Source organism: Clavelina lepadiformis, chromosome 4 (assembly GCF_947623445.1).
Source record: "Clavelina lepadiformis chromosome 4, kaClaLepa1.1, whole genome shotgun sequence".
In the NCBI taxonomy this organism is placed as follows: Eukaryota; Metazoa; Chordata; class Ascidiacea; order Aplousobranchia; family Clavelinidae; genus Clavelina; species Clavelina lepadiformis.
The window spans coordinates 15,463,199-15,476,521 of NC_135243.1; the positions used below are offsets into that span (position 1 = coordinate 15,463,199).

General features: G+C 33.0%; 1 protein-coding gene across 1 annotated transcript in view; it reads left to right on the forward strand.

Moving 5' to 3' along the window:
• The window catches only part of LOC143452618 (DNA-dependent protein kinase catalytic subunit-like), a 62,824-nt gene that overhangs the window by 29,041 nt on the left and 20,460 nt on the right, over positions 1-13,323 (forward strand). The window contains exons 23-42 of the mRNA XM_076953659.1: positions 68-185; positions 602-758; positions 2,031-2,154; positions 2,550-2,725; positions 2,798-2,911; positions 3,007-3,125; positions 6,056-6,276; positions 6,607-6,742; positions 6,820-6,979; positions 7,685-7,803; positions 8,038-8,162; positions 8,273-8,438; positions 8,601-8,699; positions 8,839-9,033; positions 11,259-11,350; positions 11,561-11,768; positions 12,299-12,391; positions 12,493-12,587; positions 12,686-12,805; positions 12,937-13,099. Coding sequence (XP_076809774.1) covers positions 68-185; positions 602-758; positions 2,031-2,154; positions 2,550-2,725; positions 2,798-2,911; positions 3,007-3,125; positions 6,056-6,276; positions 6,607-6,742; positions 6,820-6,979; positions 7,685-7,803; positions 8,038-8,162; positions 8,273-8,438; positions 8,601-8,699; positions 8,839-9,033; positions 11,259-11,350; positions 11,561-11,768; positions 12,299-12,391; positions 12,493-12,587; positions 12,686-12,805; positions 12,937-13,099 — 2,800 coding nt within the window. The remainder of the gene's footprint in view (positions 1-67; positions 186-601; positions 759-2,030; positions 2,155-2,549; positions 2,726-2,797; positions 2,912-3,006; positions 3,126-6,055; positions 6,277-6,606; positions 6,743-6,819; positions 6,980-7,684; positions 7,804-8,037; positions 8,163-8,272; positions 8,439-8,600; positions 8,700-8,838; positions 9,034-11,258; positions 11,351-11,560; positions 11,769-12,298; positions 12,392-12,492; positions 12,588-12,685; positions 12,806-12,936; positions 13,100-13,323) is intronic.

The window sequence follows — 13,323 nt, forward strand, 5'->3', positions numbered from 1 at the left end:
CTGCAAACTGATTCACATTTGCCTCACAATAATCCTTATTGCACTTAAACAATATTTTTTAATATAGAGAACAAGAACAGATTGTGGATGAGTTTGTCATTGAACTCATTGTGGTATTTCTGAACAGTTTAGCTTTAGCGCATGCTGACAATCCTTCCAGAGGCACTCAAAGCACTTGTGTGGAAGTAAGTTTTAGTCCAGGGGTCCCCAACCTTTTTCGATAAAGGGCTACAATGCCAGAATGACAATTGGCAGTGAGCTACACCCAAAGAAAGAAGCTGCTATGCTCTTAAAAAACGTATACAAATGAAAATAACCTACACTAACCACAAATTTATGGAACTAAAATAAATCAAAGTTATAAAAACAATTTACTGAACGCTTTGATCAATGTCCTGAAAAGATTTGTATTTGCATAATGGCATTGCAGGTTGCAAAAATTGGTCTTATGGGCCACAGGTTGGTGAGCCCAGCTGTTGTCTATTTTTGCTATTTTACTTTTATTTTAGTCGATATGCTTTCTCTTGTGTCTTAATGTTGTGCTTTTATAAATTTATTCTTACATATGCACTTAAATGAATTGCACTATTTAATGTTCCAGGCAATTAGGCATCTTTCACGCATTATAAACTCCAAAGGAAATACATTAAATAAACCATTTGGTCCAAGAAGGGTTCCAAAATGTTTCAAAGTTGCCCAAGTTGTTCTTTCAAACTTGGTAGACTGGCTGTTTGTGCAGTGTGGTCGGCCAGAAACAGGTATGTGGCTGAGAAATTTTACCATGTTCTAGTAGACAAAAGAATTAATGAGCAATACAAAATATAGACATGAGAGTGAGTGTTGATAACAGCATATCTATTAGTTATTAAAAAAAAAACAGTTTATATAAAAAGAAAAACATTTGCCCAAAAATAAATAATTTAATACCAGTTTATTGATAATACTAACCGGTTAACTTAAAGTTAAACAAACTAATTAAATCGTTTTGAGTTCTATGAAGTTAACTTGAAAGGTTAAAGTACATAAGTCAATAAACTAAGCAGCAGAAGAAATGGAAATAGAAATAGAATGAAGCTGTGTAATTAAGAATAACAGTGCATTTGAGGAACCAGCCCTGCTATCTTCCCAATTCCATTCTTTATGAGGACATTTTTAAATATAAAGTAAACATAAAGTAACTTTAAAGTAATTTGTAAGTTTAACATGAGTTTTAAAGTTGTACCAAGCACATTACTCACAGTTTTTAACTAAAAGTGCCATTGGTGTACATCAGCTATATGATACAATGGGCCCTAGTTACACTTTTACAAAGATAAGTCAACATAATGTTTAAACCTCGTGTAAATTATTCTATAAAATAACCAAAATCGCCTAAATCAGGTTTTGTCTTGATGATGATGATCCAATATATGGGATAGTATATGTAATAAAAAGTAGGTAGTTCACTAATCTGCCAACTAATTTGTTTAGTATTAAGGTAAATATATTTTGCCTAAAAAGCATCATCAGGTTCAATAGTAGGACAAAAAGAAACAATAAACATAAAATAATAATAATATAGGCGAGTAAAAGCATAAAAACCGGTAAGTTATAAACGTTAAATGTTTATGTCATGTAGATAGCTCACCACTGCTACTAACCAACAAATTTTATGGTAATTGTTAATGTTTCTTCTTTTCGCGTACACAGGCTTTTTTCTAAAATTTATTCTCTGCAAACTTTGGAACCAGATCAAACCCTTTTGTGAGCAATATGTTTGACGTCTCTAATATCTTGTGATGTTGTATATCAATGCCAGAATCTTTTAGATTGTAAAATTATTGCAAAGTGTATGGAAGCATACTTGGCTTGAAGGCAATAAAAGCACAGTTGGAAGAAAGAGCATAAAATAATCTACCTGATTTTTTGGACACTGAAATTACAAGCTTGACATATAGGCAGAGTGCTTAACAAAAGATGGAAAAGGCATAATATGACATATGTCAGAATTTACTTGTACTTAGTAAACTACAGTATGTTTGTTTCTTCAGAATGTCGACACCAATGTATGGAGCTTTTTCATCAATTTGTGAAATTATTGCCTGATGAGAAAAGATCAACAGCACTGTGGATTAAAGATAAACTAAAGCATCAACCTGATTTCATAATTTCAAGGTAAGTTAATTTCTAACATCGCCTAAGCCAAGGGTGCCCAATCTTTTCATCTCAAGATGTACCTTTCAAGTAACCAAACTTCTACAGTTTACTAGTTTAGTGTCATATCGTAGTTACTTTCAGAAGTTGTTGTTTTAAGGCTAAGCCTATTGCCTTAATGAAAATATTTTGGCTTTTAATAGGTTAAATTTTTCATTTGAAAAAGCTGGAAGGAGATATGTCAGCATTGTGAATAGAGCGTAATTCATCAAATTAGCATATTTTGATCTGGATGGTTCATTAATACTGATTTTTTATAACAAAAGAATGAACAGTATAAGTAGTAGCTGTTAGTACATTTTTTAGGAAAATAAAACATGTCAAATAATTTAATTGTTTATTTTTTGCATTTAAAGGTTTGAAGGTGGTTATGATGACAATGGGCTGAAGAAATACATCACTTTGAAATCATTTTCTAAAGTTTTTTCCGTAAAAAGTGCAATCTGTTGGTTTGATTTGCTTTTATGTACACTCGACTTGTACACTTGGGTGTTCCAACAAAAACATATTTCCCCTAAAATTGCATTTTCAGGTTTGTGAGTTTTGGTTTTGTAATAGTTTCATCAGAAAATTGTTTAGTCATCGTGAGATATAAAATTTTCAGGAAAAGAATCAACAGTTCTCTTTCAAGTAGTTAAAATATTTGTTAGTGAAATTGCCCCAAATAATGTCGCATCCACTGCTAAGAAGTTTGATACTTCTGTTGATGATGACACAGGTAAGATTTTTGAATGAATATAATATATATATGAATGTATACTGTCAGCAAAAAACTTTTATGCTAAATTTAAAGTTGATGTTATACTATTGCAGTGTACTTGTTTACTCCACAAGAAGAAATCAACTATGCTACATCAAAGTGTACCGTTATTACAAGAATTTTGGAGTTTTTGAAAGTATTTATAAAGTATTATCCCAATGATGCTTCAGAGGTAAAATCACAGTTTTTGACACACTGACTGCCAATTACACGAGTTTTATTACAAATAGATGAATGGATTCAGCTGCTAGCTATGCAGGCACGTGAGAGGGGGTGACAGTTTGCTTCCACAACAATTTCCAAACACATAACTAAAAACAATTGCATGGTGTGGGACAGTAAAATATCTCACATCCATTGAAGTCTACTGTCCCAGTCTACTACGAGTAATGTTGTGCAACAGTAATCCGCAACGATTATTTTGTCGTGTTGACCTTACTGCGTTCTCCATACATTAACATGGCAATTTACATGCAAACTGCTTATACCGAGAGAAGAGGTGTGCAGCATACGGCCTGCGCATTATATAGCCTTTACCTAGGGCATTTCTGACGGTTCCTGGAACAAAGGGAAATAATTAAATTAGTATATTGAACATATTACACCTGCATATTGAAATCTACATTGGTTGCGTCCAATGGTTGCACGCATTTGCAATTTTTTATGGTCTGCAATGGTTACATCACCATTAATGCAGTGATAAGACGTTCCTATTAACATTTGTTACAAGATAGTTTATAAACAGACCACAATTGCCAAACATCACAATTTACATTGTGTGATATGAAATTCAGAAGACATTTTGCAAAGATTAAATTATTCTTTTTATGATAGGTATGTATGTAGTCTACATCTAAAATTGGTTCATTCGCTGGACCTCTCACTTTTCATAATCTTTCAATTTAGCCCTTTTGTATAAAACTGTTGCACACCCTTGCTCTAACATCTGGGAATGACACAAAGGTAGTTTTTTCTGACACATAGAAGCAGGGGTTGTAACATAATCAGAACACAATTCCAATAAACTGTCAGTTATGGCTTTTCATTGCTCTCACCTTAGTCTAAACTATGTTTTGGTTTCGTTGCAGTCAATATGCTAACATGTTTGCCATTACATACGTATTAATTCACCATGTAACAAAATTTTGCGAAGGTTTTAGTTACATGAAAATTTTTATGTATTGTGTTTTGCTACTCTAAATTAACCACCAAAATACTAAAATTTTTCCTGAAGTGTCCTTACTTTTTTGATGAAATGTCGCTTCTTCTGATTTCTGGTTTTACTCAAAACTTTTCTGTATTAACAAGCATAATTTTTTATTAGACGTGTAAACATGCAAACACAAAGAAGTATTATACACAAATATAGCCCATATATGCATTATGCAAAGATGCAAACACTTCAAAAATCTTCGGAAATGGTTATGTTTGCCTGACTTGCGTCTATGAATTGAGACCATACGTAATGCCCCATCATGTTGCAACTCCACCGCCCTTGGTATCTTCTTTCCATATCAGGAATGTCCAGGGAAACCTTTCACCATGTACTTCGCTTTCATCGTCCATATTAGGACTAAAAAAATCAAGATGAGAGTGCAGGAAATGCATTTTCAAGGACGTGCTACACCACATTTTTTTGTATTGTTGACCAAAAGTTAATAGTTTTTTCTGAATCTACCAAAGAATTATGCCTTACATTCTGAGTGCTAGGAACAGAAATCTTTCTCTCTGGCCAATCTTTTTGATAGTAGTGTTCAGTCACAACTCATAAACAGAGAAAACAAGAGTGTTTTGTATAACCTCCTTGTAATCCTTTCAAGAACGTAATCATTTTGAAATTTTCGCAGAGTTGCCAGTTGTATCTAGCGTCATTAATACTTTCAAGAAGAGACTTTAAATTTTTGTAATCTTCTTTCATTTGGACAGAATGGCCAACTGGTATAGATGGATACTGGTTTCCATTATGAAGGAGGACACTCTGGGAAGAAATATAGGCTATAAATAGACGCTACTCCCTTGGGCCATGAGAAATTCCTAATTCCTCAAAAAGGTTATCAACATCACTGCAGAGCATAGAGAGCCTGCCGTAGAAAAATACCTTGAAAAAATTTCATGCCTTTTTCTGGACGAACATCGACATGATTGATCTAACAAATTCCATTCTTTCAACCTTGAAGTCAGAAGTTCTGTATTGAACTTTGTCAGCCCCATGTCTCTACTTAAGCCGTCCAGTTCTTGTTGGCTTGTAGAGTGTGGTTCTTAATTTATGTCTGTATGAGATATGTTGAATTCGTCATCAGTCTTTTTCTATATCTTGAGACACTGCTGAATCTTTTGGAGCTTTTTTGCTCGGTGGTTTGGGCAGTGGCAGTTTACTGCTATGCGAAACAGGTACAATAGAAGATAGTATGGAAGGATATGCAATATCATGTTGGTTTTTACTTTTTCTAAACCTTGAAATGTCAACCATACAGAAATTCAGTCATCTGTATGGTTTCGGAATTCTCTCCAGATTCTTGGAATTACAAATGGTATCGAATGTCGGTTTCCTTTGAAGCCAGCCATCTAAATTTGATTGGCTTGTTCAGCAGATCAGATGAGGTGCCCAGCTTTTATCTTGGTCACCAATTTTCATGCCAAAATGCATTTATAAGCGTAATAAAACTTTGCTTCTAGCTTTATTTTATATTTCACTTGTTTTAAACAGATATATAAACCACAGACATAGCAAAAACAATCAGAAGTAAGTTTACACTTTTGTGATTATGCCATTCACCAATTTATCTGCAATTAGGCTAGAGATTTTTCCAGAACACGGTAAAACACAATTTGACAGTGTTAGTGGAGAATAGAACATAATTTACTTTTTCAATTTTAATTACAACAACGTTTCACTTAACACTAGTATGTTTTATGCCGGATGCTTATCGGTCTGTATGTACCAGTGTTGTTTGATATATACTCTTGTAGTTGTATAACACATTCTTTTCAAATCCTTGGATTTTTTAAACTGTACAAATTAGATTTGAGTTGTGTTGGATTGGAATTGAACGAATTAAGAATTCAATTTGTTTATCCTGATGTGCTTATTTAAATTTGAAGGTTATATTGTTGGACTTCTGGTGTGAAAGTTTGTGGAATTTTATTTCGAGAACTCTGATTACACCATCTACTCTTGGATTTGATACTATTAACGAACAGGAAATAGCAAAACAGTTTCTTGTTTTAAGCGAGGAAACTACAAGCATTTTGATGCCGTTTCTTTCAAGACACAATCAAAATGGCTTGGAGAAGGTATTGAAAGAGACACTTCTTCAGTTTGGGTAAGATAATTCAGAAACTTTCTCAGTATACTCATTTTCATACACGATTTTAAGATGCAGTTACTACAAAATGACCACAATCAACAGAATGTATAACTTTATAGAAGTTGAAGATATAAGCACTGGTAGTTTTTTGAGATTATGTCAAAAGATTGTATGTTTATAACAAGTAAATTAGGGGATTAAAATATGCTTTTATGAACTTTATTATTTTCTCTATTTCTACGTAAACTTTAAAATGAGATGTAAAAACCTTTTTCACTGTTACATAATTCCATGGTTGCAAAATTGATATTTCGTTTGAGGGAATTTTTGTGCTTAACGTTACAGGTCACTAACAGAAATACTTCCACCTCCGTTTGGAGATTGTGTGATGGGACACAGTACAATGATTTTGCATGACATTTTGCGTGGATATGTCTCCCTCCATTCTATAAAAATACTTGAGAGAATTTTACTTGATGAGGTATGCCCAATGCCCAAATTGGCGCAACCACTTACTTTTGCAACGTTTTGATCTTCTCTAATATTTTTTGTTGGCAGGCCAAGTCTGGTTTGTTGGCTGGTGAATTATTTCAGAGAGTGTTTTCCTCAGTTGTTGATTCTCAGCGTAGTCAAGGACAATTTAGTACAGTACTTGATGGCATTTCACCAAATATTACTGACACTGGAAATATTCTTCTTACCCTTGCTTTTACTCTAGGTAGCCTGTCGCGTAAATATTAATAGCTTTTATTTGCAATAAAGGACTTTGGTTTTCTGTGAAAGGCAAAGTTTTTGTTTTTTTCTGTTGTTACATAATGCATATATTTTGTGCAAAGTATTTAAATAGGTGGTTAAAACACATGTGTGCAACAAAAATTAAAGTCTAACAAACATTGCCAAAAGTTCTTTGATCATTGACCCTTACAAATTGGTAGTGTTCCAGGCTTTATATGCAGTCAGACCTTGTCAATCCGAACCACTTTGTTTTGTCACAAAATGTCGGGATAGCGAGGTATCTGGATGATTGGAATCAAAACAAAATTTTTTCGTAGTGAATGTCAGGCTGTACTGCTGAACTGTGACTGTAGGCCTACTTTACTAGACACTCAAGCCTATAAGAGAAGTCCTAGGAGTGAGACTAATGTTTTCATTGTACGTAGATGATTGGTTAATGTTTTTCGGATTAAAGCGGTAAAATTCAATCTATTCCCTGTAGTTTCGTGGTGGATCTGGTTGTTCAGGGTTTGGTTTAACAAGGTTTGACTGTATTCGGCTTTAAGAGGCATACACGATTGTGATGAAATCTCCAAATGTTTTGCTGTGTATCACGTTTTGGCAAATACTAGTTGTTACTACTTGAGCTGAGCTTATTATGACTGTCTATCTTAACATTTTCCAAATTGTTTTAATTCTGCTTTTTCAGGAATACCGATTGACCATGTTATTGACAGTATTTTCGGAAGTGACAGCAAGAATACGCCGACAAGCTTTATGCAAACTGCAACACACAGTCGACTATTTGTTACAGTGTATTCTGACCAGGTTTGTGTCGTTCTATATCTGATATAATACCACAAAGCTAAGTAATATTATACCAATAATTTTATGCTGTTGTAAATATGAATTTTATTAAGTTTCCACCAACTTATAGTAAAACATTTTATTAGAATCATAGCACACTGTGATTAACATTGCATTTTGTATCATAACCTACATTTTTGATTATTTTGTCATGATTTCTAATGGAAATAACACCATTTAACTTTTTTTTGATAGATTTTTCAAGAGTTCAGCTTGAAACCTTTTTTATACATTCCTAAGATTACCATGCAAGCACAACAACACCCTGGCACTTGCAGTTTTCTTTTAAATAGTTTGCTTGAGTTTCTTGCCACAAATGGGTTGGTATTTTTGAATATTACAGTAGTATGGTATTGTCATTACGAACAATGCTGTATCGATTTTGTTTCCAGCTTCTATTTTAACATGGCCTATGTTTGTCTTATTACAGCTCTATAAGACGAAAACATTCTTCAACAGTTTGTGATGCGTATCTCAAGGAATTCAACCACAACCTGAAATCATGGTGGCAGCCGGATAATGATGATAAAGTTAATGACGAAAATCTTAGCAATCTTCTTACCATTTTGCGAAAAATTATTATGTTGGATGCTAGAGTAAGTTAGCAAAAGTTAATATTTCATAACTTGCTCGAGTTATATTAGATAGGACATTAGTTTTGAGCACATTTAAAGTTTTAAAGCTGCATTCAGTTCTGTATAATATATTTTTGTTAGTTATATGTAAATATGGTTGGGTAATGTACATCATGCTTTTAGGTTTGCAAAGATCCCACTCATACCTCTTTTCATGTTATTAACATGATGTATGCTGAATTTTTGTCATCGAAACATTTGAACTTGTCTTTCAAAGTACAGGTATTATACTTTAAGGAACGATTTTTTTTGGAAAATATAACAGTTACTGTAATACTGTTTAGCTTTTAAATGCGAGTTTTCCTTAGGTTTCTTTTTGCTAAATTCTGTGATTGCTGAGGCAGTATTTTATATCCATTAGGCACTGGATTTGCTAAGCTTTTTCACACTTGTGGACGCATATGCCTTGGAATTAAAAAGAAGTTTAGAGGATTTAGTTGCTCAACATTTTCCATTGACCTCAAGGGAATTTTCCATTGGATCGACTGCCTACAACGATTATTCTTCAGCAATTAGAAAACTATTGCTTAGCTTGGAAGATACTGGAAGTTTGGTGGTAGGCTTGTTTTTTTCTTTTAAGTGGTATTATTTGCAAATGCTGATTGTTCTACATTAAATTAATACAACCATTTTTTATAACAGTAGGGCTGCTGGTTCCTGTACAATAAGTTATATTAATAGTGGTTCATACTTCTTGTAGTTAGAGGCATCCATGATGGGAAGATAAAATATTTAAGTTTTATTTTTTGCACATTATGACGCTGACCATTGTTTTATTTTCGCTTTTTCTGCTTGAAAACATTTTAATTACAATGGTGCAGTTTTATAAACTGTTTTTTTATGTCAAACTTTCTTGAGAGATAGAGTGTCTCAATAGAAGGATAGAACTTGAAAAAATGGCTCACAAAATCAACTGAGAACATTTTTAAATTTTGAACTCACCTATTTAAAATGTCAGCAATGTTTTTGAATGTGATACAACTCACAACAAATAAATGCCCAGCAATGGACTTGGTATGCATCCAGACATACCAAGTATATTGTAAAAAGCGCATAATGCCACTCCTAAATTCAGTGACATTTTTGTCAAACGGTAGCTGTTAGACACTGGAACAGCCCTACTTTGTCAGAACAGTGCCGGGGGGTAATTGAGAATGCCAAGGAAATCATTAAAAATACTGCAAGTATTTCTTCAAATTATCTAACCTATGGAACAGTACAGAGTTTCGAGGCAACTCTGCCTTAGTGGCAGTGCTACAGTCCCCTTTGGAATTGCAACAAAACTGTTCAGAATTAACAATGTACTTAGTTTATTTACATTTAGGGATGCACCTAATAGGATATCCAATATATAACAAAATATCTTAAAAGACAGGAACCCATTTTTTTAAATCGTAGAAACCAATTTTCTTTCTTAAATTACTCTTTTCCATGGTACTTCACATGTTAGTCTTTAAGAATTTAGCCATATCATAAATGGTCAAAAAATATAACTTTTTGGAGCCTTAGGAATTTGAAAATAAAATAAAAACGAATTTATCAAAATAATACTGTGTTGAATCAACCGATTTAAAGCATGATTTCCTTGGCTTCAACAATATCTTAGAATAAGGTCTGGAAACTACTTTAATAGTAAAACATGTGTACCCAAAGACTTTTTATCGAAGGTGGTGTGCCATTGTGCCGCTATACCTGCCCACACAACGTGGGCTGTACTCGCATTCATAAGACTGCACACCACTTTTACACAAAGATTGTGGGGAAGACTTGATGGTCACAATGCGCTTAGACTGATTCAGTAAGTTTATCGTCAAAAATTATACTATGGATTGTCCAATGTGCATAAATTGACACAGATGCATAACCTCAATGCTCCTTTTATTAAATAATTGAATACGACCCTACAAACAAGGCTTCGACAATGGGTCATCATTTTTTTAAAGTTACCATACTTTCTTTTTATCAGCACTCGGGTTCAATTTCTTACAATGTTATCTCACCTATTCATCACAATATGCGATCTCATGTTTTTTTTAAAATTTACTAAATTTACTATGACTCCTTTTACATCGTGTTCTAAAATAGAATTTTGAATTTTAGATTCGGATAAAGCTATTCTGGAAATTCGTAAAATAGCAAGTATTCTGATTTAGTAACGAGTGTTTTGTTTACTTACAGTGATACACCTAAAATTCAAGAAATATTTTAGGAACATTTTGATGTAGAAGGATTACCCTCTCTGACTGGTTAATTGTTAAGAAAAGTTATATCTATAGCAGGGATAGCAAAATTTTGGACACAATAGCACAAAGTTAAATAAATTTAAAATTTATTCATAATCGTTCATGATGTCATACTTTTGACAGTACTTAATTTCATTTCTGTGTTTCCTTATTTAAAAGTTTTTTGTTGATATCCATAGCTATAGGTAAGACAAACTTTTACTAGTGTCTGCATTTTGAAGACAATTTTCTTTTTGAGTAATAATTTTGCATGTGGTGATCATTGGGTTGACACTCAAAACTACAAAGAATATCTAAAAATCCTTCAGGAGCGGTTTGTTTTTGAAGCAAAGATGTGGGGTGACTTCAAGTGTGTTTTCATATCTTAAAACTGGACATTTGACCACAGCATGATTGCTCATTGTCAGCAAGCTTGTGGTCGATATTTGATGTTTGTCAATCTTGTTCTAGTGAATTTAGTCAGTAAAATCTGTCATACATTAATGAATTTCTAGAGCATATGATAAACTTTTTAAACGTGAATCTCTTTTTCGTTAAGGTTTTGGAGATTGTTGTCAGTGTTTTTTGTCGTGAATCTGACCACTTAATGTCTGATGAAATACAAAAAGCTTTGGAAATATCTATGAAAAGGTGGTTAACTATACGATTATGTGTTATCTTAATTTTGTTGTTGTTATTATTATTACTTGTATTCGGTTGCTAATCTGGAAACTATTACCATCTGTTCTCTCACTTATAAATTTTGTTCAAAGTTGTTTCAAATATTTTAAAATGTTTGGTAAGTTGTTTGGTACTACTGCATACATACTGTTTATTTATATGTGAGTGTTTCTTATGCAGAATACCTTTAGAAAAGCAAAAATCTGCTTTGGATGTGTCTTTTCGTTACATGAATCAGAAAACTCGTTACTCCCATCAATTTTGTCAAAGAGCAATTACAAATGTTCTGATTCCTATGACAAACAACTGTGACATAAATACTGCAACTGAATTTTTTCAAGATCACATCGGTGATATAATGGATGTTATCAGAGAAGAGCCTATTCGTGTAAGTGTATTTGCCCTGCATAAATGGTGTATATATCACAATTTACTTCCTTTGATATGATTATGAGGTTTTACGGTAAGTTTCTATTAACATGCCTTGATGATGCAAGTTGTGCATGAAAGGAACTGTTAAAAACCATATTGTTGTAAGATGGACCATGCTTCATTTGACAATAGTTAATTTACCTGTTGCCGAAGACTACTTTAGTGTTTAGTTCACCAAACCAAAACATGTAACATAGCATTATGGGACCACTGACACCTTCACCAATAATCCCACTGCGCCATAATATATCGCCTTTGTCCATATAAAACTCAAATCAAAACAAAATTGTATTTAAATAAAGTTGAAGTAACTGCCGCAGTTGCTCGTCACACCAGTCTGCTCAAAAGTTTTGTGTTAGTTAACCAGTTCTTTTCAGATTTCCTCTTTCTCTGGCAAAACATATTTTGGTCAGGTAACAGATTTACATTGCCATTTTGCAAGGATTATAAGTATGTCGTTATGAACTTAACTATATGTTTTTGCAGTTTCCCAAAGCTGAATTGCTTGATCAGTTGCATAGAAAAATTTTGGCATACAGGCTCATAGAACTCCTGTTTACAATCCTGCCAAAAGATAAGGTTCCTTGTACCAAACATTTTCTTCTTACTTTGTAAATGATTGTTATTATTCCTATGGAAATTCATTGTGTTTTTTACAGTTAATGTTTTATTTTGTATAGATTTCTCAATCTTCACCCATAGATTGTGCTTTTGCTTCAAAGTTAACACCTAATAAGGCTTCCCTCATTAAGACCTTTATGTCTCGAGCAAACAGGTCCATTCATTGTTGTTGGTACAGTGCTTGGAGTTATAAGAGTTTTATGTTTTTTTACAATTTATAATTATCATTGCTGGTTATTTAAATACTTGTAGAGATAGAAATGAAAACTTGAAAAATGAAAAAGAACCGCTTGAAGAAAGAAGAGTATTTCATTGTGTTGTGTATAATGCAATGATTGCTGCAGTCATGTGCACCCAAGATTCTCCACAATGGTATCATTCTGTGATAACACTACAACTTTATGAATCCTAGAAATAAAATTTATGGGACTGATTAATATTTTGTATACTTTCCATTTACTTGTTAATCTGTACCACTACAGAAACGTAATTTTTTTAAATAGGTACAAGGCATTCCTTTTTGATGAGAATATGAAAAAGAACCAATATTTTTTGGACAATGTCATAGACTTTGACAAAAAATATCGTTTTCCAATTGAGATGTTAGAGCCACTTAAAAGTCGCCAACACTTTATAACCATCAGAAAGAAAAAGCACAATACTGAAGTAGTTAAATTAAAACCATGCATAAATTTTGTATTATGTCAAGATAAATTAATATCTCATTGTTTTCATCATCATCATCATTTTCATCATGGTTTCAATCATCAGTTTTTGCAACATATTGTAATATATTTTACAGAATATACATTTTTACACGTATCTTTTAAGTGTTGTCAAACGGGTGTATATCATCTTAGTGACAGTATTTGAGTGACATAATTATGACA